Source organism: Lacerta agilis, chromosome 11 (assembly GCF_009819535.1).
Source record: "Lacerta agilis isolate rLacAgi1 chromosome 11, rLacAgi1.pri, whole genome shotgun sequence".
Lineage (NCBI taxonomy): Eukaryota > Metazoa > Chordata > Lepidosauria > Squamata > Lacertidae > Lacerta > Lacerta agilis.
In genome coordinates, this window is record NC_046322.1 from 3,804,046 (window position 1) to 3,829,497 (window position 25,452).

Below are 25,452 nucleotides of genomic sequence, written 5' to 3' on the forward strand. Positions count from 1 at the left end.
AAGGAGGGGAGAGCATAATTTCTAATCATTTTGCTGTTTATTAGAGCAGCCAATTAAGGCCGGAATTTGCAAAGGGGGGGAGGATCAAAGCCCGCCGTTATTTATTTATTTACTGCAGCAAAATTAGGAACGAGGCTTCGGAGAGGATACACTGGTGTCAGTTTAAAGACCCGTTTAATTCCTTATTTCTTCAAGGGGTGTGCTGGCGAAGGCTTTGACTACGTGCGCGGGTTGCGAAAGAGGCAGAGGGGCCGGTTCTGTTCTGCAAGCTAGACGTAAGCTTAGCGTGCCGGTTTCTCATCCAGATGCCGCCGATGAGCAAACACAGAGCAACATGAGCCGAGGCCTCACAGAGTTGGAAGCAAACACGTATCTGGGCTGTGCCGCTTCAGAGCTCGACTGAGTGTCCACATGTTGGAATGTTACTTCCTTAAAGAGAAAAGAGGAAGGAAGTAGCCCCATCTACTTGCTGTTTGTGAACTGTTTCCCGAGGTACACTAGCTTCTCTAGGAGATCATTTCTCAACTCACAACCTTCATGCTACATTTCTGCCCTTGCCGATGCCGCAGGACAGTGCTTGGTCCTGGGAGAAAGAGGTGCCTGCATCTAGTAGTTTTCTTAATGTGGTCACTCACCTTGTTTGTTCTGGGGAGGAGTCCCATCCTGGGTGCAGTCTCCCAACCTAGCACTACAAGAATCTATTCTTGGAAGAGGTTAATAAAGAGACCCCTTCCAGTTCCAGCTGTGCTGCGAGTTGTTCTCCTCTGTGCAGATTTTATACTGGTGCCTCTGTTTAGGTTTTGCATTGGTGCTTTTGTCGGGGCCTTCTTTGCAGGACTCAACTTAATCCCTGTTCAAGCATTCCCTTTCCATTCGCATTTCTATTTTGGTAGAACAGAAGACTTAATCGTGGGTTTGAGTCATGGGTTCGAGTCCCATGTTGGGCAAAAGATTCCTGCATTGCAGGGGGATGGATGAGATGACCCTCGTGGTCCCTCCCAACACTACAATTCTAGGATTCTATGAATTGCACAAGCCCCGTTCCTTTTGGTGTGATACCCTCTCCCCCTCCAAGAAGCTGGCAGGCAGAGTTCTGAAATAGAAAACCTCCTAAATTTGTGGAGACTTCTCACATGATTTTGAATCCTGATTATGCTTTGGTCATAAGTGTCCTCTTTCAGTTATTTAGCTCCACCAATAGTGTCCTTTGTTAGCTGCTTTATAGCAGTGGATCATCCACCTCAGGGGTCGGCAGCGTGTGGCCCATGGGCCAGAAGCAGCCCGTGGAGGCCATTTAACCGGCCCATGAGCTGCCCCAGAACCGAGCCACCCGCTTGGCAAGTCCCGGCGTGCTGCGCTAAAGCAGCGTGGCACAGGGACTCTCTTCTGCGGCTCCGGAAACCGCTTCTGCGCATGTCCGCGGCGCTGGAAATAACTTCTATGCATGCCCAGACACCGAAAATCGCTTCTGCGCAGGCATGATTTTCGGCATCTGGGCATGCGCAGAGGCGATTTCTGGCACTGCGAACATGCGCCGACGCATGTTCTGCGCTGCGCCGACGCATGCGCCGACGCAGCACATGTGCCGACGCATGTGCTGCGCTGGTCCACCCCATGGAGGATCTCCGCGGAGGATCTCCATGGAGGTAAACCCTGCCAACCCCGATCTACCTCCTGGAAACATAATCATAGACCGAGTCTCAAAACCATGACACATGTGGCAGACAGTTCCATGAGTCTGACTTTACTCCTAGCAATTAAAAAATATATATACAAAGCAGCCACATGAGGTCGAAATAGGGAATCGAGGGCCAACAGTGGGAGGGTCTGCCTAACCCTTTTCCTTCACCACCACAACCCTGGGGGCTTTTCCCCTCCAGGAAAAAGGGTAGAGAAGGGTAGCTTTGAAGACTGGGTGGTTCTGAGTGGGCAAATGGAAAGGTTGTAGTCAACTGCTTCTGCAATCCCTCTTGTTTTCAGTTTCCATGAAGCAGAATGACTCTGAACGTAGTTCATTGGCTCCTCTTTGGGGAAAGAGTTTAACAGTGGTGGTTCTGCTTCCCCTCCCCAGAGTGAAAAGTTTTGGGACTTGTGGAGAATGCTCTCTACCTGTAGGCTACAGACTCTGCAAAGGCCCACATGCTTTCATGAAAACTGATGGCAAATGTCTGAGTGGGGCTTCTCCTGTCTGAGGACCAGCTGAAGCCCACCCTCACGCTGCTCAAACCATGGTCTCCCCTTGGGGTAAAGGCTTGAGTTCTGCGGAAAGTCAGCACTCAAATTTAGGCGTGCAGACTCATCCCTGGAATTCTTCCACCATGTTTCGGCTCCTTTTCAGCTTAGCAGAGAGAGACGTTCAGGAAGGGCAGAGTGGCAAGCAATTCTTCAGTTTATGGGGACTTAATCTGTCATCCCCGGATGAATCACCGGACATCTATTTCAGCATAGTTGCTTATACTTTCTAAAAGAGGGGGGGGGGAGGGCCCTGAGCCTCTGCAGCCATCACACCTGACAGCATTTGATGACCGGAAACATTATGGTGCAGCCAATTAAGACCGGGAGGTGAGCCCAAGCGAGGCAATCTGTCAGTTTGTCGGTGGTTAAGCTCCCAAGCCTGCGGTCTCAGCTGGGGTGCAGAAGGCTAAAACTGCACCGGCCATCTGTTGACTAATCAATATTGGAGGGCTTCTGTTGCTGCCCTTGTGCTTGTCGGCTTCCAAACGCTTTGCTGGCTTAATGTTCTCTGGATACCTCTGATCAGCCCTGCAAAATGTATGACTAGATCAGGGTTCAGTGAAAGGTGAGTCTCCAAATTCAGAATTCATGGCCGGGAAGCAGCCAGCCAAGCGCTGAATGCTGAGCAGGAGCCCGGCAGGAGCTTTTGGGTGTTGGTGGTAAGTGTCGCTCTGTGGCCAGGGGGACGGATGCATCCTTCTCACTGCTTGGTTAGCTTAGCACATCGCTAGTCCCGTAAAATTCCTTCTGTGGGCCAGGGCTGCCATTATGCCGAATTGACTCATCAGGCTATGCTGTTCTCAAACAAGTTAAATTTCATCATACTTGACTTGACTTAATTTAAAAATGAATTTAGCTACCTCTGAGCAGACATTGGTTTTAGTGTTTTGAAGAAGTGACATTTTCCCCCCTCCGCTAAAGCAGACTAATGAAGCCGTATTAGTGCCCTAACTTGAGCAGTATATAAAGATTAGTAAATAAGACCCCATTAAAAATACTTATAATGTAAGCAACATGGGTCCCAGTAGCCTTCCTAATGTCCATTAATGCTTATTCTGAGGATCAGAGCTCATTTTACTGAGCCATTTAGTCAAATCGTGCGATTATTTAGAAAGTTAATTCATGCATACTAAAATCGAGCTTAAGTAATGCAGAGGGTAGGAGGTAAAACTCTATGGAGATGATAGTCCTTTTTGTTATTTAATGATCAGCCATAATTAACTTGCAAATTTGAAATAATTAGAACAAATTAAAGGTATTTAACTTTGCCTCCCTAAAGAAAAATTCAAATTGCACCAAATGCGGCTTTAAATTATTCAAGTCTCAGAGGTCTGTGCTGGGTTTTCTGTCTCTCTCCCCCCCCCTTCCCCCCACAATGCCTTTTTCTATGACGAGAATACCAATCTGCTTTTTGTCAGAAAGCATCCTATCAAGCGATTGTTCTTTGTGTCTAATAAATGACAGCTATTCTTCTTGGTAAAAGTATTTTAGTCTCTGAAGACTACATCAGCATTTCCGTGGCATTTTAATTCAATAAAACAAAAGGTTAACGTTTCTCCCCCACTTCTCCCCCCCCTCCCCGCCCCACTACTTCTTAAAGAAAGCAAATCCCAGCAAGTGTTCAGTGGGTTCTGAATGGCATTTTGAAATTTCCCACTCCAGCTCAAAAGAGGGGAAGGGATCTCTGGCATTGGGGAGCTAAAGTAAGCCAAATTCCGGTTGGCCCATCTTGCTTGGACAACGTTTAGGTGAATATTGTGGTGGTGGAGAATCATTTCATATTTGAGTCTCTCTCCCTGCGCTTTCCCCATAGGGTTGCCCTGTGTCTTTAACTCATTGGCATATTGTTCAGCGGCTTCATTACAACTAGAAATGTTAAATGCCTTGCTGGCAGTGATCACGAGTGGAACCGCTGTAGGGAAGGCCATGAATCTATCTATGTGCCTACTACGAAAGGAAACCTCTTTGAACATAGGAAACCCCCTTATGTTGTCAAGACGGTTGGTTCATGTAACTCAATGTTTAGACAATATTCTGACAGGGGGAAAAGAAGAGTAGAAGAAGAGTTTGGGTTTGATATCCCGTTGTATCACTACCCGAAGGAGTCTCAAAGCGGCTAACATTCTCTTTTCCCTTCCTCTCCCACAACAAACACTCTGAGGTGAGTGGGGCTGAGAGACTTCAGAGAAGTGTGACTAGCCCAAGGTCACCCAGCAGCTGCATGTGGAGGAGCAGAGACGCGAACCCGGTTCACCAGATTACAAGTCTACCGCTCTTAACCACTACACCACACTGGCTCTACACCACAAAAGCTCCCTGAGATCTTCAATCCGCACACCTCTTTGGAATAGAGAGCAGGGAACACACTATGTGGCTGGGTCAAACATACCTTAAAGAGAGCGTGTTCTCAGTCAGCTACAATAAACTGATAGACTGTAGTTACAAAATCTATAGGAAGCTCCCAGGCCTATGAAGATGTAGACCTGAGTAGGGATAGAGTAGGAGGAACAGTGGGCCATTCTAATCTTTTGGCAAGCAGGGCATGATTGCAGGCGAAATGAGACACAGTAATGTTAGTTGTGTGATTGTAATAAATGTTGGTAAAGCATGAGACTCTTAAATGCCAGGGTTGTGGGTTCGAGCCCCATGTTGGACAAAAGATTCCTGCCTTGCAGAAGGTTGGGCTAGATGGCCCCCATGGTCCCTTCCAAATTCACATTTCTAGGATTCTATGATTTCTACGTCCATCGTTTTTGTTAGGTAAATAGCAGCGGGGGGGGGGGCGTTCAGCAGATTCTGGGTCACGTGGAGTGGAAAGGGGAAATTTAGCACTACTTTTGCAGCCCCAAGGCTATTCAGACTTCCACTAGCCACCGTTATGTAGCCTAGAATGTGCGTGTTTGCATTTCGACACTTGTCTTCACACTGAGTTTGGTCCTGAGTTACTGAACTGGCCTGCCCATGAGGCAAGGTGAGGCGACTGCCTTGGCCGGCAGGATCTACAGGGGCGGCAGATCTGGCCTCCAAGGAACAAATCGCCTGCTGCTGCTGTACCAGTGGCAGCTATAGGGCATATCCTTGGCAGACCCACCCTCATGTTGCCTCCACAGCAGCCTCTCATTAAATAGGAAGCACTGCTGTTCTCCTCCCACCCCCTTTCCCCCATTGTTGATCTTTGTTTCTACTCCGCTTATCCCTGAAATAGAACTTCTCTCCCCTCTTCTTTCCTGGTGGTGGGGGCGCATTTTTTGATTCAGCCTCAGGAGCTGAAATGCCTTGGACCAGCCCTGACTGCACATGTGAGCAGGAGTGATGCTAGCAGCTTTTGGTGGGCTAGCATGACTTGGTTTAAAACTATGTTTTGTTTTGTTTTTTACTTTCGTTGTAAGCCACCTTGAGCGAATAGAGAGATAGGATGTATACAACTGAGATAAGTTCCTCCAGGTGCCTGACACCTGACAAAGTTACGCGGGGGGGATGCCCCCCTCCATCTCCTTGCAAGCTAAGCTGATAGTGGGGGGTAACAGAAGGAGGGAGGGATGCCGTTATGCATGCTTAGCCTTTGGTGGAAAAAGTGAGCTTTGAAGAGGTGCTCAAAAGAAAGGAGAGAGGTGGGAAAATAAAACTGACCAAAGGATTCCTCAAAGTGATAGACACCCTTCACTGCTAACTGGGTGGGGTGGGAACGTGGCCTCACTCTGTTCCAGTCGATGCATAACCTAGATTGGAAAAGGCTGGTGGCTGTGTCGAAAGAGCTTTCATCAGCCTACTGTTTCAGCAAGACTTCTTCTCGTTCTGAGGCTTTACAGCGTTGACGCCCTTGAAATCCTTACTCAATATTAATCCTTCTCTTTCTTAACTCCTGGTCTTTTCAGGCTTTCACTTGCATTAAGAGCTGAAGGGTCAGACCCCAAGGCCTTGTTAGCAGAGCTTGCTATGCTGTACATTTTTTTATTTCTTTTCCATCCTGTCCTTTAAAATTAGCAATTTAATTTTTTCCCTCTCTCTGGCACTTGCAGTGCTACTCAACCCTGAAAGTAATATTCCATCCTAGAGGTAACCTTGGCTTGTCAAGAGAAGCCATTTGAGTGTTCCAGCAAAGTAACTTCCTCCCACTAATTTTGCAAGTCAAAGGTCGCCCTCTTCAGAAAACAGGGCTATCAATTCTAATTAAATCTTTACCCTGGAAACCCAGAAGGCGCCCAAATAACGACTGGCTTCTTAAATATCTTTTAAACGATGCTAATTGTGCTGAAACTCCTGGGTGAAAGAGAGCTCCTCCAATCTTTTCATTGCACTGGAAACGCTTTTTACGTTTTCCCAGGAGACAACTGGGATGCCTATTCAGCCCCATATCTTAGAGTAATCTCAGGGGGGGGGGATTACTCATTATTCCTGTGTATCACACCTGAAGTTAGGGCAGGTGTTGGTCTACATGGTACGTTCCAGCAGTATGATCTTGAAGTCTTGTCTCTCCTTCTAATGGTGAACTCCGCCACTGACTGTTGATGGGCTTGTCACCAAAACAAGGTCACTGAGAAATAAGAGGGGAGCTATCAGCATGCTCACAGGAACCCAAAGGTTTGCAGGAGTACAAAATAGTCCCCCCCCAAAAAAAATACCACATAACAGGAGCAAATTGCTTTGAACAGGCCTGCAAGTGGCCATTCACCTGGTTGCCTCTGGAAGGTAAAAATAGCACCCAGGTATTCAAGAGTGTGTACAAGTAAATTTTCTGGACTTCATAGAATCATAGAGTTGGAAGAGACCCCAAGGGCCATCCAGTCCAACCCCCTGCCAAGCAGGAAACACCATCAAAGCATTGCTGACAAATGGCTGTCAAGTCTCCGCTTCAAGACCTCCAAAGAAGGAGACTCCACCACACTCCTTGGCAGCAAATTCCACTGTCCAACAGCTCTTACTGTCAGGAAGTTCTTCCTAATGTTTAGGTGAAATCTTCTTTCTTGCAGCACTTCATTTGTCTGGAAAATAAGGGAGCTGTTTTGGTAGGTCAAATATATTTTAATGTATGCCCGTGCTTTTATATGCTAATATACTGTTAGCTTGTAAGAGAGTGAGGGAGAAGAACGAAATGTGACACCCATATTCTTTCCCCCTCTTCCAGTTCTCCGAAGCTCAGCTGTGAAGATTGCCATTCAAAAACGTCAGCTTCTGGGAGAGGCTGCAACACACCAGGAAGCAGTGGAGGGAAGAAAAGTGTTGGCTTCAGTGCCCATGCAGACGATGAATGCTTTGGAGTGCACACAAAGAAGGAGACTGTCCGACCGAGAAGAGGTGAGGTGCACCCCGATATCCCCAAAGGCCAAGTCACACGCACCATCCAGCAAACCTTCACCACATCCTCTACTGTCTCTGGTGCTCCTGCACCTTCCTGTGCTGTACTATTTATTTAATATATTTACATGGAGCTTCATAATTGAAATAGTATCTTAAGCAGTTTACAAAACAACATGTACATACAACATATCTTCCCATATACATAGAAATGTAAGGCTGTCATCATGCAGCAGCCCTGGTTGGAGGATTTTTAGTGCTGCATCCCAGTCCTGGATTTGCTTGAAGTAGGGCATGGGAGGGGAGTAAAAACAGAGGGAGCTGCACAACATGATAGGTAAATAATGGTTTTAAATAACAGCAGAGATTTGAATAAAGCAGGCATGGAGGGAGGAATCGGTGATTTTAAACAATGGGCAGGTGTTTGAGAAGAGTTGCACTTTAAAACAAGGCTTCAGTACAGCAAGAAGGGATTTGGAAAAAGCTCTGTTGTGTTAGCTTTTTGGTGTTAACTTCTGTGCTATATCCATCTCTTCTATTTCTCCTTGTTAAAACTGGCTTGTTTGATGATTATTATTTTTTTTGAAACAGTTCTCTGTGCCCCTCCATCCCTTTACTCAGACTTCTGCCAATGTATGAGCACAGCAAAAAGGTAGAGACACCGAATGAAAAAACTGAGCTGTTTTAAACTGCACCATCTTCCATTCCTCAGTTGCCCCATGTAAGAGATAAAGGATGCAGAGCCCTCAAAATGAAGTTCCAGGTTCCATGTAGTAACTTAGAAGATTATGATTCTATTAATAAGAACGCATGCACCCACCACATCCATTGAGTGAGCTTAACATTTGCCAGAGTGGACTGTAGGACATTAAGTTAACAAGATGCTCCTCCCACTGGATAGGAGATTCTTTTCAGGGCAAGTCGCCATCCTGCCACCCCAAATTTGCCATGCCTGTGGCTGGGTTGGCACAGTCAAATTGTTCTCTGTGTGAATGCATTTTTTTTTTTAAATTTAAGGATTTTCTTGTTTTACAAAGGTATATGCAATGTCTCTCTCGTATTTTTCCATGTAACATTTTTACACATCAGTTTTGTTTGTTGAGACATTAGAAAGAAAAGGGGGAGAGAGGTGGGGGGAGGAGATGGGGGGCAATGTTTCTATGTCACTTAATATATGTAGGGTTTGGTGTCAGCGTCGTTTGTGCAGGTTCTCTGCTGTTCGCCTGTGCTCCTTTGGTGGTGAGAGAGGTCAGGATTGGCATAGGGTGTGATTGTTCATCAGTGGTTGGCTGTGGTGATCTTTGGTTTTCTCTGTGAGTGGGGTGGGTGAGTGTTTTTGATCAGGCCAGCCATATTTATTTGTATGCTGTTGGTAGATTTTTGTCACTGTCTTGTTGGGCTGCGTGTGTGATGAAGGGGAACCATACCGGGGTGAAGGTGTCTTCTTCTGTTTGTCCCCGTGTCAGTTTCAGGTTACTGGTTAGTTTTTCTAGTAGGGCTGTTTCCTGTAATACTTGGTACCATTGGTCCATGCTTACTCCTGACAGGTCTCTCCAGTGTCTGGTTATGATGTTTCTGGCTGCTGAGAGTAAGTGGGTTGTGAGTTCTTTGTGGTATAAGTGGGCATTGTTGTCTTGGAAGATGTTTAGTAAGACCAATTCTGGGGTGATTTCTAGCACTTGTTTGGTTATCTTACCTATTTCTCATGTGATTGTTGTCCAGAATCGTTAGATTTTGGGGCACTCCCACCACATGTGGAGGTAAGTGCCTATGGAGGTGCTCCCTCTCCGGCAGTTAGGTGAGCCTGTGTGAATGCATTTAACATGCACAGCTTCTGTAAATAGCTGCCGCCGGGAGTGTTCTCTTGAAATGGCAAAAACTAAAGCAGGTCCGATAGGTGATTTCTTGCCACAGCCATGGCTAAGAGAGTGTTAAACTTTCCTTCTTAATTTCCCTCAATCCTGAGCTTGCTCAGCCTTTACCTGTGGACTCCATAACTTAATTGTATTATTATTATCTTTTAACTAACAGTTCAGTTGTGTCATAAACGTTAAGAGCTTCTGAGTCAGTCTTCTCAGCAGGTGACCCAGTAATCTCAGAGTGAGCCTTAATCTACCTTTTGATATCATTCTTCTGCACATGTGAATGTCAGGGTAAAATGAACAGAGATCACCATTGTCATTATTAGTTTTATTTATATCCCTCCTTTCATCCTCGGTAGCACACAACAATTCATAAAATGCACACCTCAACACAAAGGACATTTAAAATTGTCTCAATTGTTTTTATATATGAAATCGTGTTAATGGTTTTGGGATCATAGAGTTGGAAGGGACCCTGAGGGTCATCTAGTCCAACCCCCTGCAATGCGGGAATATGCAGCTGTCCCTTACGGGGATCGAACCTGCAACCTTGGTGTTATCAGCACCATGCTCTTACCAGCTGAGCTATCCATGAATCTATATACAAAATTGTTAATATATATTTTGTTGCGGATGTTACAATCATCCACGTTCTTGATTGTGAAATAGCTCCGAAATAGAGTCACAGAATTGTAGAGTCGGAAGGGGCAGTGAGAGTCAACTAGTCCAACCCCCTGCAGTTGCAGGAATCTTCTTCCCAATGTGGGCCTCGAACCCACAACCCTCTCCGTAGGAAGCGATTCATAAATGAAATAAATAATTAGAAGGAATAGCATGTATCCTTCCCTGAGCCCTTGAGATAGGGCAGGAAGGAATCTGATTGAATACTTAATAGTTGCCATGCCATCTCCAGTAGTACACTAGTGCAGAAAATGGTTGCCGGAGGGGAGGGGAGATTTGCTTTAATTTCCAACAAAAGGAAATCAGCGTGCATGTCTGGCTTTTCATGATGCAATCTCCCTCTACTGCCAGACACGCAGAATTTTCTAGCCCAAGGACTCCTTTATAGCCTGCATCTGTTCTGCTCTTCACTTAGTGTGTCCACTTAAGGAGTGGGCCAAAGCACTCTTTCTCTTGAAGCAAAGGGGAAAGAAATTGGAGCGGTCTTGTGCTTGGCTGCAGAGCCTAACATAATCTTTGCTTCGCTTATGAGCTGGCTTTGCCCCACCCCCTCCACCCCCTTTTCTCTCTCTTTCCTTTCCTTTCCTTTTAAACTTGTCAACGAGTTTGCGATTTGTGTCAGCAGAAAAATAAAAAGAAAGGCAGAATGTGGTGCAGCTCTCCAAGGAACAAACAACCTGTGTTATTGGTTAAGACCGCGTCCGCATTAAAAAAAAGCATTCGCGGCGAAGAAACTTTTGAAAGGGTATCATCAGAGGGGGACCCGAACAGAGGGTGAGGTTAATCTCTTCCAAGGCTCAGCTACAAAAGTTGGAAGCCGGCAAAGGGCTTGTGTCCAAAAGAAATCAATTTCTAATTTGAAACAAAATCATTTTTGACTAACAGGAGTTCAGGACCCATTACTTTTGCTGTATAGTCTGCTGACATTTCAGCTCTTTCTGTGACGCGCAATGAATTCTAATAGTCATCTCATAACGTTGCTACACCAATCAATTTAAGCGAGAGAAAGCCGTTACAATTCTGTGAAGTTTTCAGGGGCAATTTTCACTGATGGATTTCTCTTTTTCTTTTTTTTCTTTTGCCCTTTTTTCCCTTTCCCTTTCCTTTTCTTTTTTAAATCATCATTATTTGATTTCTTTCTTTTTCCCCCACCCTCCCCTCCTTCCTTTAAATGCCTCGTAATAGAATTGATACCCCCTTCCCCTGTTGTTCTGAGGACTTTTCTGTGAGCTTCCCCAAGAATGAAAAACGCCTTGAGGAGTTTGACCCTGTCCTCCGGCTCTCCATGCTCCCCTCTTCGTTTCCCGCAAGTTTTTTCTTATTTTAGCAATTGGGGGGGGGGGAATTACAGGCTGATAAGCGCTGGCTTGGCAGTCAAGTGATTTGTAGTAATTAACAAATTGCCTCCCTCACCTGCATTAGGATGCTGGCCATTGAAGGCTCTGTGCAGTTGCACAGCTTCTCTCAATTTCAGAAAAACTTGGTTGTGTCTCCCAAAAAGCCTGGGACTAGCAGGTCTCCGAGGAGTGTTTGGCAGAGGCCGCGGCACCCAAGGCTGATCCACAGGAAGGGAGCAGCGATTTATGGGGTTTTGTGCCTCCCGTGAGAAAGGAGCCAGGGCTGGAGGAAGAGATGGTGCCTGAGATGGGGGTCCGGTAGAATCCCCTTCCCCGCTATACTCCCAGAACCAGGAAGGGCTTAAAGAGACAGGCACAGCGGCAGCTTCTGTGTAGGGGAAGTCGAAGGTTGCTTGTGCGTGCTCCATCAGACAAAGGTACTTAATTTTGGGTAGAGGCATGGTCAACGCTACTGCACAGAGCACCAGCCTGGGACAGGATCCCAGCTACTTAAGTCTCCAGAAGCGTTTCTGCATATTCTGTGCACCTTAGAAGCTACTGTAAGTGAATGCTTTGTCAATAAAGTATTAAACCGCTGGCTGTTTGTCCTCCTCGGGCTGCGTGTGCTTAGTACACCAGGGCTCCTTTAATTTACTATCTGCAGAAATCCCCGAGCTTTTTTGGGCACTGCTCCTTGTGCTTCCATAATCTCATCCCCTGTGCCCCCTTCCCCTTGCTATAAAAGGCATTATTCAGAATAGCTGTTTGCACGACCCACTAAGGAAGATAATAACGCAGTAAAATTCAAAATGTTAACAATTAATTGCACATTTATTCAAAATCCAATTAAAACTATTTAGTTTAATTAATTTTAAAAAATGATGAACTTAATTCAGCAACGCCAGCTTTTCAATGTCTGGTCATTTACAGTTCCAGTGCCCTATTCCCCCCCCCCGCCACACCCTTGCTTCCTAACACCCCCTGCTGCCCCTTTCCCTCTTTAGCACCCTCTAGGTCACCCCACCACCCTCTAAGGGGCAGTACTGCACACTTTGATGACCACTTTACTCTTGCCACTACCATGTGGAACCAGCCTCTTTAGTAGAAAGTCCCATTTCCTGCACTATCTACAGGAGTAGGACATTAAAGCCTACTTTAAACTATCCTATGTGTTGGCTGCCCACCAGTTTTTGCTAAAAAAAACAGACACGCCAGTCTCATAAGGCACTCCCAAATAGCAAGACCACTTTGCCAGTACAGTGGTACCTCTGGTTACGAACGGCATCTGTTCCGGAGCCCCGTTCGCAACCTGAAAGGTCCGCATCCTGAAGCACCGCGTGTGCGCGACGCGATTTGATGCTTCTGCACATGCGCGTGATGTCATTTTGCGCGTCTGCACATGCGTGAATTGCCAGACCTGGAAGTAACCCGTTCCGGTGCTTCCGGGTTCGGCGTGTTCGTATCCCATGACGAACGCAATCTGAAGCATTCGTAACACGAGGTACGACTGTATAATGCAATGCTTTTGCACCCTCCTTAATGGAGAATCATTTGCAAATGATGGAACTGGTCCAGCTCCTTTATATTTGTGGATGCTCTTTACATTTATCTGTTGCAGCACATTTCATGACCAGAACACTAGGTACTCTTTATTTATTTCTAGGAAGGCTTTGCATGGAAGCTATTTAGGTTAAAGTTAGGCTGAGGTGCTTCCTTTCTTGGTCCTCTATTGTGGCAAGCAGCTTCAAAATCAAGTTTAAACTTCATAACCAGAAGCAACAGGAGAAGGGGTTTGCACAATTATGCTTTAGAGCAGTGGTTCCCAATTAGCTCTTTAATGCAGACCCCCTGTTTTTCAAAAGCCAATCCACAGGCACCCTACTTTTGAAAAAAACCGATATCGCTTTTGAAGTATTCGTTATGTGAACATTGCCATAGCTCCCCCGGGTGTGTTACACGGACCACCAATTAGAAACCACTGCTTTAGAGAGTATTGTCCTAGAGTTGTCATCTGGAGATTATAATCAAACTATTGAAATGAAATAACTTCAGTCCCTTGATGCCTAGCTTAACTCTCTTCCAAGTCATTGTAGTTGCCTCGGGAACTCCACCAACTATTGATAACAGCACTGCGAATGTCAAAGACAGCTGGTCCACAAATCATAAGAAACTGCGTAATTCTGAGCCAGACCATTGTTCTGTCTAGATCAGTATTTACATTTGCATCTGAAGCTCTGGACAGCTTTGGCCAGGAGCTTTTCCTTACCCTACTTCGAAAAATACCAGGGATTGACTTTGGACATTCTGCATGCAAAAAAAAAAATGTGCTCAGTCTTCCCCACAATCTCACAAATATGGGAAATAATTCTGGCCTCTCCTCCCCCTCCAAATAAATAAATGGGGGGAAAGGTGTGACCCTGAAGAAGGTCCAATCCTGAACATCTCCAGCTAGTTCTGAGCAAGGCCCTTTCGCTTATTTCCTCTCCTGAAAGCCCAGCTTTTACTGTGATGTACCACAGCTCTTAATTAAAGCGTCCATATTAAGTATGTACAAACCTGGTTCATCTCTTTCAGACCCATTTCTAGGCAAGTTATTGCCTTATTTCACATGTTTTCTATATGTGCTTTGCGAACAGATTCTAATGTCGTCTGGTCTTCTGTGTACAGAATATGCTTCTCAAAGAAAGTGGCCCTTTCCTCCATTCATTTCCCCTCTGGGTTGATTTCAGGATTGGTTTCTACGCTGCAGATGCCCAGCTAATACAAGGCTTTGGTATTGCAAAAGAAATGAGTCCGCCTCAGAATTAAAGCAGAATGTAGAGGAGACAATTCTTTGTGCTTTTGAGAATCACTGTGCATATTTAAAATAGTACTGAGAATTCTCTACTGGTTTCCGGAGAACGCTGGTGATCTGCGGGTGACGTTTGTGAGGATTGGCCGGATGATCACTAGGGGATGGGAACCCGTCACTTGCTAAAACCACAGCACTGACACAAAGTCTATTGTGGGTGGTGTATTATGCAATTATGACTCCAGGCGGCCCTGAAAATATATATTCCACTCCGTACCTGTCAACAGTAACGACTCCTTTGGCTGCCGATTCACCATATAGAAAGTTCCCTGAAGAATAGCACGGCACTTGGGCCCTGCGTTCTGAAATAATGCAAGAAAGGCTGTCCAAAACTTTTTCGGCCTCTAATGCCCATCGTAATTGTCTTCCATCGCGTTCTGCAGGGATGAGTTCAGCCTCCCGGAAGGATGCGGCTACGTCCCCCGGACTGACAGGCAGCAGAAAAGAGCTTGTAGCTGCGGCCACCTCCCCAATCCAGCATGACACCTCACGGTAAGATGACTGGTAATCTCTGGTTTAAGATTCCTCAGACGCAACCATCAAATTCGCCCAGATATGAGGGGAAGCAGCTGAGTTTCTGTGATATTTCATGTTTTGCTCAAGCTGGATAATATAAACTTAGAACTGCCATATCCTGTGACATTTATAGTAAGCCTTAAATTGCTTGTTAGAATAAGAAATGCAGGGATATGCCAAGTTCTAATGCTTTAATTTTTACTTAGAGCCTGAGAGGGGGGAAGTATTTTTAAGTTATAAGTCCTGACACATTTAATACATTTGTAAATAATTTAAAGGGATGGTGTTCACTGTGTTTAGACCTTTCTTTCCCTTCAAAGTCCACTTTAAGTTTTTTAATCCTCCCGTGTCATTGCCCTCGCTCCCACCAAATTGCACCACATTTTATCATGATGTGTTTCTTTTAAGCCATTTTATACAAATGTTATTTTGCTGTTTAATGGCAAGCAACAAAATCACATTAAGTCAGCAGTTCTGATAAGTCACCTTCAGAAACCTTAAATGGCAATATTGCTCTTGTGAAGAACTACAGAAGGATAAAAGCAGAGTTGTTTTTCTTCTGGGCTAATAAGGTTAATAACAGCAATTGCTTTTACTTTGGTCTTCTCAACGCTGAGAATGCATTATATGAAAATCTCAGCCCGGTTTGAAAACGAATCCTAGCTTTGGACATCAAATGGTCAGCTTAAAATGGGGGGTGCCGATGGCAAGAGACGTGGGCACTTCCAGTTTGGAGCAGGGACCCTTTGACCCAGTGTGTTTGCTACGTTATTCTGCCTCTTTGCAAATCTGGAAACAGACTTAGGAGTTGGTGCTCCATCCTTCTCTTTCTCTTTGGGCATAAATTACTTGCCAGTACATCTGCCCAACTGTCTTTCCTCCTAGACTGGGGTTTGCAAGGCTATTTCAAACCCCGGTTTCAAATCCTGTTTAGCATTGGTGCACATGTAACACTGGACTCTGCTTACGGCTGACAAGGTAGTTCAGGGGTGTGTAACCTGGTTCCTTAAAGCCATTGAAGCAGGTGTCAATTGAATTGATACATGTCAAGGACTTCCACACACGTGGCCCCACCATTGAGAAGGGCCTGTTCTCTCAAGATGCAGGCTTCTGAAAAACCTTTCTACTGGGAATGTTCAGGAACTCATGCAAAAAATGTGAGCAACTGTTCCAGAGCCCGTTTTTAAACCATACTGTGCTGGACCCTCGCATTGGGCTAAAATGGATTCAAGTTTTGTGGTAACTGAAAATCCTCCTTGCCTTTATAAAATCAGCTTCCCTGTTAGTGTTTTTAATGCACAGCCTATCGACTTTGCATATTGCTGGATTCTGTCTTGTGAAACAGAGCATGTTAACATAGATTGTAAAGGGGATCAGTAGTGGAATGCCTCTGAAGAGGTGTACCTGTTCGATCATCCCATCCAGTTTTTGCACAGAATGGCTGAGCATTCAAGCATGTTGGGAGTAGGTTAAAGGCTCTGACTGACAAACTTGTACAACAGAAACTTACTTTTTCTTTGATTAAGAGGGTGATTGAAACGGTAAGTATCTTCTGGAGAATCCACGACTCCTTCCTTCATGAACAGTGCAAAAGGTTATTTCGTCAACCTAGATCCAAAGAGCCCTGTAGGCTGGGAACACTTTCCGATTTGTCCCTTTTGGCTGCATACATTGGTGCCAAACTGAATACTATAGCAAGGGGGTCCTCCCAGTCCTTGACTTTCATGGATTGGCTCTCTTTTCATGCTTGTATCAGGATCCATTGTGGCCATTTGTTTTCTGAAAAACTTCCCTGATGTGATGCCTGCTTGACAATCTGGTTGTAGTTTGCCTGGGTTTCAGCTATGCAAAGCTTTCTTGGGTTGGTTTCTGTTTAATATTTATGCTTCATCTTTTATTGGTGGGTTTGAAATTGAGACCTGCAGTTTTAATTGAATTTTTAAATTTGTATTTTAATCTGTTATTTTAAATTGATCGTTTTTATGGGTTTTTTGCTGTGATTTTAATTGATGTTAGCCGCCCTGAGCCCGGTTTTCTGGCTGGGAAGGGCGGGGTATAAATAAAATTATTATTATTATTATTATTATTATTATTATTATTATTATTATTATTATTATTATTATTAAGTGCTGACAACCGGCCGATCCTTGGTGCTTGCAGAAAGCCCAACGCTGCACTTTGAAGCCCCCCCCCCCACCTGCTGATAGCTGGGTCTTCAAACCACCGTGCAAGGGGCTCTGCAACCCCTTTTGAGCCTAGTCACAGCATTCCTTGACATGGCAAAAATGGCCAGGTGGGCCAAATGTGGCATTCCTGGCCCCTGCCGTAGACTAGGAGACTGTGCTAGATTTGAAGTGTTCATTTCAACACAAAATATGTCACCATAGCTCCTAACGTCTACCCATATATAGGTAGGCTGTGTAGGCAGGATCGTTCTGGGGTCTTGAGTACCAGTGTGCTTTGTCTGTCTACCTTGGGTCATCTCATCCCCCATCAGGAGAGGGAATGCACTGTGCTCCAGCCCTGAAAAAATATGTGGCCAGGACAGAGAACTTTTCTCCACCGTCTTCTCCTGGCTGGGTAGATTACTCTGGTACTGGTGCTGATGATGAAAGAGAGAGGTTTGTTTTTGGTTTTTGCTTCGTAGCAGATAAAAGTTGAGCGTTGAGCTTCTACAGTATCTTGAACCCATTCCTACTTCCTCGGCCAGGGGGAGGGAGAACTGAAAGAATTCAGAGCCTGGCTGGTGACCTCATGGCCTGCTATCCTGTCCAGCTACATTCTGGTGTTTAAATTGGTTTCAGACCTTTCTATATCTTGTGCTAAATAATAACAACAACAACAATAAATGATTGTCCAGTGCGGTGCCTGCTCTTCCCGAATCTTCTCTCCCTTCTCTTTGAGAAGTGCGTTTTCTTTGTCCCTTCTCACCGCCCCCCTACCGCCCCTTTCGGTGCAGCGTGTTAGTATAATTGACCAGGTTAAAGAGCCCTGTTTTGCTTTCCCTTACTCATGGGCTTCTCTAATTGAAAATGGTAAATGGACAAGTATTTCTGTGGGAGACCCAAACCCGATCCTATTCTTCATCCACGAAACCTGCTTGGGCAGCAGGTCAGTCTCAATTTATCACTGAATGGGTTATAAGCTTAGATTGCAGGTTTAACTAACTAAATTAATCAATATGGAGAATTATAGCTGCTGGTGTGCCACTAAAGTTAAAGATCTGTCAGCATGTTTGTTAGAATCCACAGTTAACGGTTTAACCCTAATGGTTTGCTTTGTTTGGGGCTGAAACTTGCTGAACAAAACTTGAGCCTTAACAGGAGGGCTGCAGGGGGTTGGGGGGGGGGGAAGAAGGAGAGCGGCAGGCAGAAAACCAATTGAGTTTGCAGTATATGTAATTACTTCTGGCTATTTAAACTTCTTGCAAGTAGAGCCAAACCAGGTTTCATGCAAAGCGTTGGCAAGCATCAGCGACAGAAGCTGCCTTCGCTTTCATAGGGATTGATTCTTAATATAAGAAAGTAAGAAGAGCCTGCTGGATCAGGCCAGTGGCCAATCTAGTCCAGCATCGCGTTCTCACTGTGGCCAACCAGGCACCCATGTGGGAAGCCGTCAAGCAGGATTCAAGCACAAGAGGGGGGTTGGGGAAGAGCAGGTTGGGGAGATGGACAAATGAGCTTAGTCTCCCAAACAGAGGAGGGACAAAGCAAAAGGAATGGAATTGTATGGTACAGTATCCTGGCCTGCCCAGCATCCTGGGCTGGATCAGGCCAATGGCCCATCTGGTCCAGCATCCTGGTCTCACAGTGACCAAATAAATGCCTTAAAAGAAGCATTAGAGGCAGGGAGGAGAAGACAGGTGGGTGCCAGTGCTGGGTCCTCACAGCCAAAGTGATGAAACCTTTGCTCTCAACTTAATGCTCCCTGTATTACTAGCACCAGTATCCCAGTAGCAGATGTGCGGAGTAACTTTCTGCTCTGGCTGTTTGCTTCACACGTGTTTATGGCATGCACATACTGTGTTACCTCTCCCCCCCCCCGGCCGCATTCCTTTAATTTTTCTGTGGCCAGGTAATCACTGCTGGTAATTTTGGGGGGCGAGAGGGTCTGGAGGAACAAATCCCCCACCCCCACCCACCTAAATCTCTTTCCATTTTCCTCTCCTCTCCTGAGACTGATTTGGGAAGGCAGGCAGAAATCAGAAATGATTGAGGGGAGCCTTGCAGGGCGATGTCAAAGCAAAAGATGCAGATCTGTGAGAAGTCAGCCATACCTATTGAACCTGCCCTGCGGGGGATGACAAAGAAAGGAGCAGCCTGGGTGAGCTGTCATCGTCCAGCTCCCAGTGGTGGCCTCTTCCTTCCCTTCTCCAGCTGTCAACCACGGGGGTGCCATCTTGCCCAGAAGGGAAAGGAGAAACAGTAGCTACGACGTCTTCCAAATCAGCTCCCCCAACTTGGTGCCCTCTAGATGTTTTGGACTACATCTCCCATCAGTCATCACATGCTGTTCTAAACAGTTGACTTTCTCATTTTACAGTGGCAAGCTGTGCCCCCCCCACACTTTTTATGGTTATTTTTGTAATGATTTTGGTCAAACTAATAATAATAATAATAATAATAATAATAATAATAATAATAATTCCTTCCAGTAGCACCTTAGAGACCAACTAAGTTTGTTCCTGGTATGAGCTTAATTTTTTATTTTGTTTTGACTATGGCAGACCAACACAGCTACCTACCTGTAGTAACAACAACAACAATTTATTATTTATAACCTGCCCATCTGGCTGGGTTTCCCCAGCCACTATGGGTGGCTTCCAACAGAATATTAAAATACAATAGTCTATTAAACATTAAAAGCTTCCCTAAACAGGGCTGCCTTCAGATGTCTTCTAAAAGTCTGGTAGTTGTTTTTCTCTTTGACATCTGGTGGGAGGGCGTTCCACAGGGCGGGTGCCACTACCGAGAAGGCCCTCTTCCTGTTTCCCTGTAACCTGGCTTCTTGCAGCCAGGGAACCGCAAGAAGGCCCTCGGTGCTGGACCTCAGTGTCCGGGCAGAACGATGAGGGAGGAGACGCTCCTTCAGGTATACAGGGCCAAAGCCGTTTAGGGCTTTAAAGGTCAGCACCAACACTTTGAATTGTGCTCGGAAACGTACTGGGAGCCAATGTAGGTCTTTCAAGACCGGTGTTATGGGCAGTGGTGGAGAACACGTCTTCTGCCGGCGCTTACCTCTGGGCACGTCTGCTTCAATGCCACGACTTGGCCAGTGGTGTCCCTCAAGGATGGAGAAGTCAGGCTGCTAGTGTCCCACCATGGCCCACTTCAGAGCCCGAGGAGTATTAAGTCATATTTAAATGGCTTAGGCGTATGAGAGAAAAGAACTGAAACAGAATAAAAGTACGTAAGCTGCTGCCTGCTTACCTTCCCCCCTGATTTTTGGCCCCCCGTGACTCTTGCATCATCTTTTGCCATCCCGGACCAAATGGATTGGCCAATATCAGGAATCCAGGGCCTGGAGTGGCAGGATTCCTCCTGCGGTTTGCCTGCCTTCCCCCTGACCGAAAGTTTTATCTTTGCAGTCAACTTGGCTCACGTTGCAATGAAGAGCCCGTCCCTGCACATTCCTGTAGCGCACATATTAAGTAATAACTCAGAGACACTATCATTGCAGAGATCCGCAACGGCTGCATCCTTTGGAGTTTTTAGAAAAACAAATTACGTTGTGCAAATTTGTGTTTGGGGGCTGTTAGGAGGAATGGCATGATTTGCCCAGCACATCTCCGATCAGGTAGATGTGCATTTGGGGACTTTTAAACAAATTAATATTTGATGTAAAATGCAATGCCCAGAGCTGTATATTGAATAAGTCCACAGTGCCATATTATCACGCTGGATTCTTTGAACTGAGCGCTTTGTAGTAAATAAAAATATGAATTAGCTGTGCCTAGAACGGCAACTGCTTTTGAGATTTCGGCGTCTCGGGGAACTCTTTCTGCTTTTTGACATGACTTCTTGCATTCTTCAGACATCTTTCGTTAAGTGGAAACTTCAGGAGAAGTGCCCTTTCTCAGTCAAAATTTTAATATTAAAGGGGGAGGGGTGATCTAATTTCTAAACGTTTGGAGGAGAAAAGATTTGTAAGGGGGAAGATGGTGAATTAAGTTCTGAATAGGGGAGGAGATAAGTCCCCCCCCCCTCATTTTTCCCTTAGGAGAACTAACATCATGAAAAGTCCAATATAGTTCCGTATGCGAGTGATAAAAGCAGACATTGGCAAATTAATCTCTCTTATTCACTGTGTAGGTTGTTAATTGTTCTCTCTGCTTGCTGTCGATATAATGTGAAATTTTCATTCCCCCCATTCAAGATGGGGAAAAGTTGTGGCTGAAAATGTTAACATTTGCATTTTTATTTGTTGATTTATTTAAAGGACAGCCTCTCTTACAGCAATCCATCACTCAGTGACACCCCAAATATGAATAATGTATTGTAGACTTGCGGTTACAATGTGTAATAAGTGCCAGAGACAGTAGGAGAATGTTAACTATGTTGCAAATGTAATATTTATCGACTCGTAGTTTATTGCTTTGGAGGTTCAATAATACTGACCATAGGACATTAATACTGCTTATCCTGATTTTAGCCGGCAACCTCTGTATGCAGAAATAAGCTATCTATCTTGTGCTCGCAAAATAAATATGGAATTTACAGCACTTTGTAAATGGTGTATTATAGGGTGCTTGTGGTTCTTTGTAGAAATCCGAGCATCCACACCTCCCTCGCTGCCACCACCTTAATTTGTGCCATGATCCCATTTCAGGAAGAAAACCCAAACAGTCAGTAACTTCTTGGTGCCCCTTTTCCTAAAAGGTTTCCTGTGGAGGTGAATTCATTTATGTTGATACACAGCCACAAATCAATAGAAATGGACAGTGGCACCCAAGATCTCTGGTCTAGACCCTCAGGAGAACTTCCTGGTGGATTGTTCCCCAAATGGGAAACTGCCTGTAACTTTTGCTAGGTAGGAAATGGAGTGATGGTTAAGGATTGCATCATGCTGGATTTTTCAAGCAAACTAGCTCCAACTCCTTGCCCGTTATTCGGAGATCTCTGTGTGGTCTGCCTTCAAAAGTTTCATGTCGGGCATCCCAACAGCTCCAAAAGTTTGTGATCTGGATTTAGACGAGTTCATGGTGCCTTCACTTATTTCGTAGCTTATTCAAGTTGCAGAGCATAACGGCCTTGGATCCAAAGAGCTACTCAATGAATTCCCCATGTCCAGGGGGGACTCCTGGCTTGTTTTTAATAAAACACCGGCCCCCAACCCCCCCCCCCCCTTTTGATAACATATTGTGATATGTGCTGTGGCAGTGGGGTGAATAAAATACGCCACTAGCCATGCCCAACCACCTAAATTTCCTATTTGGATCCGTTATGGCTTGTAGTTTCCTGACGGTGGCACATTGGCACAACTCTCAGCCAACCCCTTGCATGCACCCTAACCCAGCAGTTTTCAAACTGCTGGTTGGGTTTCCTTGGTGAGATCATAAGTAATGGGAGATTACCTTTCTTGAGGGAAGTTTGCACAGTCATCCCCGGCAGTGAGTTCCTTCGGTCCCCATAGGGAGTGCAGAATGAGTTCTCTATTCCCTCACACTAAGTAGGGTGGTGGGTGAAAGAGAAAGAGGCCTGGATTTGCCCTAGTGTGAAAGGGTGCTTTGGAATGAGAGCATGAGACGAACAAGTTGCAAGTCAGAAAGGGTTCCCTGGGGAAAGAGTGAGAGAGAGTTTGAAACTCCTGCCTTTGCAGCGCCTCCAGTTTCTAAGGCAAAAGATTCTGCAAGCCCTGCAAACAGTTTGCTCCTCTGCTGCTGAGCTGCTCTTAAATTTAAGATGTCCTTTGCATGTTTAACTAAAGCCTCTCTCCATGGTACAAAGCCATTGCTGCTTGTGCCGTTTTCAGGGCGCCCGTTGATGTTTTCTCTTCATCCTTCCAAGATCATCTTAAATATTTGATTTTTATTCTGCTTTTCTCTTTGAATTTCTGCCCTTTCGTTGTCTCCATCTGACTGTATAAATGCCCTCATTATTTATGCATCATATTTATGTGCCGTTTTTCCTGTAGCTCAAAGCAATTAACAATTCCACGTAAAACACACCAAATAAATATAAAGATACAGAATCCAATATAAAATGCGGGCCCTGTGAGCAGAAACAGGTTTAAATATATATCTATATATAGGTTAAAACAAGCTAGAATGAAGATCAGAGCAGTTACCCTATCACTCATCAAAGGCCTCTCTCATTAAGGACTGCTTTTATGTTCTCCAGACGTTCACTGATGGTGTTTCGTATAAAGATGGAACCCAGAGCACACTTGTTCCTTCCTGTACCTAGATCTTAATAGGTGGCTTGGAAAGGAAGAAGATAAGCATAGGAAACTTCCTTGTACCTGGTCAGTCCTCTCACTATCTGACAGCAGCTCCTAGGATTTCAGGGAGGAGTGTTTCCTGGCTCAACCTGGAGTTGTGGGATCAAGGTCCTGTGCTGCACTGCACATCCATGTTTTTCTTCCAGCCGAAGCTTCTCAAGGGAAGCCATACATAGTCCACAAGATTTGTTGTTGTTTAGTTGTTTAGTCGTGTCCGACTCTTCGTGACCCCTGGACCAGAGCACGCCAGGCACTCCTGTCTTCCACTGCCTCCCGCAGTTTGGTCAAACTCACGTTGGTAGCTTTGAGAACACTGTCCAGCCATCTCGTCCTCTGTCATCCCCTTCTCCTTGTGCCCTCCATCTTTCCCAACATCAGGGGCTTTTCCAGGGAATCTTCTCTTCTCAGGAGGTGGCCAAAGTATTTGAAGCCTTTTGGATTGTTGGAAAGTCTTCAAACCAACGTAGCACACAAATGGAGTCCGGCAAGTTTCTGCTGCGCACGTACCTGCTGTACATTCTCACTTGCTTCTCCTGTGCCATCCGCAGAGTATCTTCTTGCGCAACGGTGTGTGTGCATGCCAGCAATTATAGACGACAGAGTCCAGCTTCTTTTCCTAATCTAGAAGCTTTGTTTACAAGGCATAAATTACATTCCAGGAGAGACACACGACATTTTAGCCTTCCCCTTTCTCCGGCCATAATAATAATAATAATAATAATAATAATAATAATTTATTATTTATACCCCGCCCATCTGGCCGGGGTATAAACGAAAGAGAGAAGATACAGAAACAACAAGTATCACATTACACATTACACAGAGCCTTCCGGCGATGCTTTTCCTCTTGTGGGTGGGACAACCTGGTTGAGCTTCTTAACCATGAAAGCTCCAAACCTCTACAGTATTGGAGCTGAGCTTCAGGATCTGTCCTTCCAGTGAGCACTCAGTGCTGATTTCCTTCAGAATGGATAGGTTTGATCTTCTTGCAGTCCATGGGACTCTCAAGAGTCTCCTCCAGCACCATAATTCAAAAGCATCAATTCCCGAGGCATAAATGAAAGTCGCCAGATCCTTGTGTGCCAGGCCAGAGATGCAGCCAGCTTGTCTGATAGACAGAAGGTGTTTGTGGCTACAGCTGCCACCTGATTCTTCCGGGAGCAAAGATGGGTGAGCAAGTTCTCCCAGTCACAGGCAAGCCAGGCATTACAACACTATAAAATTTGAATCACCAATGTCTTGCGAGAGAAGTGGGGAGGGCAGGCGGTCCTATTCTGATGAGCCTGACGTTTCAAAGGGAGCCATTAAAGTCACTCCATATACAATTTGTCCGCATCAGAAATGGTGGTGGTGGTGGTGCTGTCCCTCATGGAAGTTGTTTCAAGAAAACACGCGAGTCACCCTTTAGACAGGATTCGCAGGCTTCCATCACCATTAACTTCCACATGTATAGGAGACTGGTATTTGAACCTCGCCCCATTTGATCCTTCTAATCAGGGTCAAATAAACCAATAGTGGACTGGAGTGATGGTGGGGGAGTCACATGCAGTGTTGGAACGTTGTTGGGGCATGGGTTCAAGGTGTGCGGACAGCATTTTCTAAGCTTGAGCTTTTCTGAAAAGGCTCCCTTCGAAAACCACGAAGCACTAAGGTATGAGTGCTCCCAGCAAGAGATTTCCTGGTCTCCTTCAATGAGAGAAGGAAGCATTCCGTAGGCAGTGGCGCAAACCTCCTTTGGACCATTCAGAACTGTTCATAAACCCATGGCTGGCTTAGAAAATAAAATTAGCTCTCGCTCTCCTTGTAATGTGACCTGAAACTCCACAAGTCCACAGGGAGCGGCCAGCATGAAAATCCATCCTCCATTGATAAGGCAGCAGCAAAAAGAAGCCATGATGTTTCATGTGGGCAGTGAAGGCTTTGGAATGGATCGGGCACAGTGTAGCGAGGTGCCTTTTGTGTTTTAAGACGACAACTTGCTCATCTCAGGGGCCACCCACCATTACCAGCTTGACTGTGGCGCAGCGGATTGTGTCCATTGCCGAGAACGTGAAATCCTGCCAGGAACGCCCTGACTCCCAGTGCAAATGGATTAATGTTAATTAGCAACTGTCGGCTGTAATTGTCACCCTCATTAAAATACAGAATTATGTATTTCTTAGTTATAAATAACCTTTCTAATTGTACTTGATGTATGCCAGTTTAATCAAATAGTACACTTGCTTGCAGGCAGATA

The 25,452-nt window shown here is 45.4% G+C and overlaps 1 protein-coding gene across 4 annotated transcripts in view; it reads left to right on the top strand.

Moving 5' to 3' along the window:
- Positions 1-25,452, top strand: part of KIAA1328 (KIAA1328 ortholog) — a 192,732-nt gene that overhangs the window by 150,238 nt on the left and 17,042 nt on the right. For 3 of the 4 annotated variants that reach the window (XM_033164210.1, XM_033164205.1, XM_033164206.1), the window contains 2 exons: positions 7,361-7,530; positions 14,645-14,753. In XM_033164210.1, the coding sequence (XP_033020101.1) occupies positions 7,361-7,530; positions 14,645-14,753 (279 nt within the window). Of the gene's footprint in view, positions 1-7,360; positions 7,531-14,644; positions 14,754-21,215; positions 21,606-25,452 lie in introns of those variants that run through there. The other variant, XM_033164207.1, reaches the window with a different exon arrangement.